Raw genomic sequence first — 2,042 nt, 5'->3', positions numbered from 1 at the left:
ACTCACTTTGTAGACCAGGCTGGCCTCGAACTCAGAAATCCGCCTGCCTCTGCCTCCCGAGTGCTGGGATTAAAGGCGTGCGCCACCACGCCCGGCTTGGATTTTTTTTGTTGTTGTTGTTGTTTAATTTGGTTCTTTTTGAGATAGGGTTTCACCATGTGGCTCTGGCTGTCCTGGACCTCACTCTGTAGACCAGGCTGGCCTTAAACTCAGGAGATCTTTATGCCTCTGCCTCCTGAGTGCTGGGATTAAAGGCGTGTGCTACCCCATCCAGCTTTGCTTTGTTTTCAAGACATGGTCTAAGGTAATCCAAGCTGGCCTCAAATTTTTCTTTTGTAGTTAAAGATGGTCTCGAACTCCTGATCCTTCTGCCTGTACCTAGAGTGCTAGTACAAGGCATGGCTGGTGCACACACAGCCAGACCCAGCCTCTCTGCCTGTGCCAGGCAACCTGCCGCTTTTGTTGGTTTTGTTTCAAGTGTTAAAACTTTCTGGCAGCACTTCATGTGCAGATGCAGTCCTGGCTAGTGTTCCCTCTGCCTGTCTCCTATACTGGATGACAAATGGGCATGTTCACTGAGTTCATCCTCACCCTAGACCTGGGATGACTTTCCTTACAGCTGTCCAGGTCTCAATTTCCTCCTCTGTAAAGTGGGCTGAGTCATGCCCCAAGGGTGACAGAGTTTTTTAGGTGCCACCCTTATTCCAAGACTGGAATCTTGACCAACATGGGGGTTCCTTCCCCAGACATCCCAGAGGGTTCATTCCTAGAGGATGAAGATGAAGACCCTATCCCACCCAGTATCACCACAACCATCGCCACCTCGGAGCAGAGCACGGGCTCCTGTGACACCAGCCCTGACACGGTCTCGCCATCCCTAAGTCCTGGCTTTGAGGACCTATCACACATTCGACCTGGCTCTCCTGCAATCAACGGCCACAGACAGACAGATGATGAGGAAGAGACACATGAAGAATAGCCTCCCTCCCACCATCCCAGAAAGGCTCGGGGCAGCCGTGGTCCTCCTAGGGTCACAATCGGTCTGCTTGGCTGCTCCATTCTTTCATAGGCAGGGTTCCTAATTCCTGCCACTCCCCCTAAGAGCAGGACTTCCCTATGCCAGCTCATGTGCCCCAGGTGCAGCTGAGTACAGGTAACCTTGAGCTCAGCTTGGGCCAGCTTTGAACAGTGCTTCTGAGGTCCCCAGAGACCAAAGCCAGATCGTCTGTCCCCCACATCTTGGGTGGGCACAGGAGGGCCGAGCTTGTTTCTACCCACTGGCAGCTGCTGACTCAACTCTGGGCTCCCTGCCATCTGTGGAGTACTTTTTTCCTGTTGTGTTGAATACTGGAGAAATAGAAGGTTCAAGATAGAGGCAGACCTGACTGTGGGGAACTGTGTTTCTTGAGGGTCCATCGGGCATCTCCAGGAGCTGGCCAGTTATCTTAGAAAACAACTGAATGGAATATTTTTGTACCTGATGTTTACAGATGTTGGGAAGTTATCAATAAAGACAGTTGTTAAAAGGGAGCACTTATAGCAACAGCGGCTTGCTTCTGTCTTTGGGCCTCACACCCCAAAACGTGGGCAGGTTCTGGATGGCTCCAAGGGGCCCTGCTGGAGGAGGCTGGCCAAACTCCAGACCCTGTGAACTAAGACAGGGCTGTGCCAGATGAGTCCTGAGGCATCCAAGTTGGGGTCAGAAGGCAAAGCCTGCCTTGATGGACTACCTTCTCTGTGAAAGTCTAGTTCCCTGCTGAGGCCACTCCTTGGCCTAGGGCTTCTGGTTCCTGCTATCTAGACATTGGAGCTAGGATTGCAGATACCAGCTACCATTCTAGGCAGCTTTTACTTTTTTTTTTTTTAAAGATTTATTTATTGATTATATGTAAGTACACTGTAGCTGTCTTCAGACACTCCAGAAGAGGGAGTCAGATCTCGTTTCGGATGGTTGTGAGCCACCATGTGGTTGCTGGGATTTGAACCCTGGACCTTTGGAAGAGCAGTTGGGTGCTCTTACCCACTGAGCCATCTCACCAGCC

At 51.1% G+C, this 2,042-nt stretch overlaps 1 protein-coding gene across 7 annotated transcripts in view; it reads left to right on the top strand.

The window, feature by feature from the left end:
- Kxd1 (KxDL motif containing 1) overlaps nucleotides 1-1,530 on the top strand; it is a 15,050-nt gene extending 13,520 nt beyond the window's left edge. For all 7 annotated transcript variants that reach the window (XM_021171033.2, XM_029480572.1, XM_021171037.2 and 4 more), the window contains exon 5: nucleotides 747-1,530. In XM_021171033.2, the coding sequence (XP_021026692.1) occupies nucleotides 747-979 (233 nt within the window). In that variant the 3' untranslated portion in view covers nucleotides 980-1,530. The remainder of the gene's footprint in view (nucleotides 1-746) is intronic.
- The last annotated feature ends 512 nt before the right edge of the window (nucleotides 1,531-2,042 follow it).

The sequence above is a fragment of the Mus caroli genome, chromosome 8 (assembly GCF_900094665.2).
Source record: "Mus caroli chromosome 8, CAROLI_EIJ_v1.1, whole genome shotgun sequence".
NCBI classification, from domain to species: Eukaryota; Metazoa; Chordata; class Mammalia; order Rodentia; family Muridae; genus Mus; species Mus caroli.
This window is presented reverse-complemented; position numbering and strand designations above follow the sequence as displayed.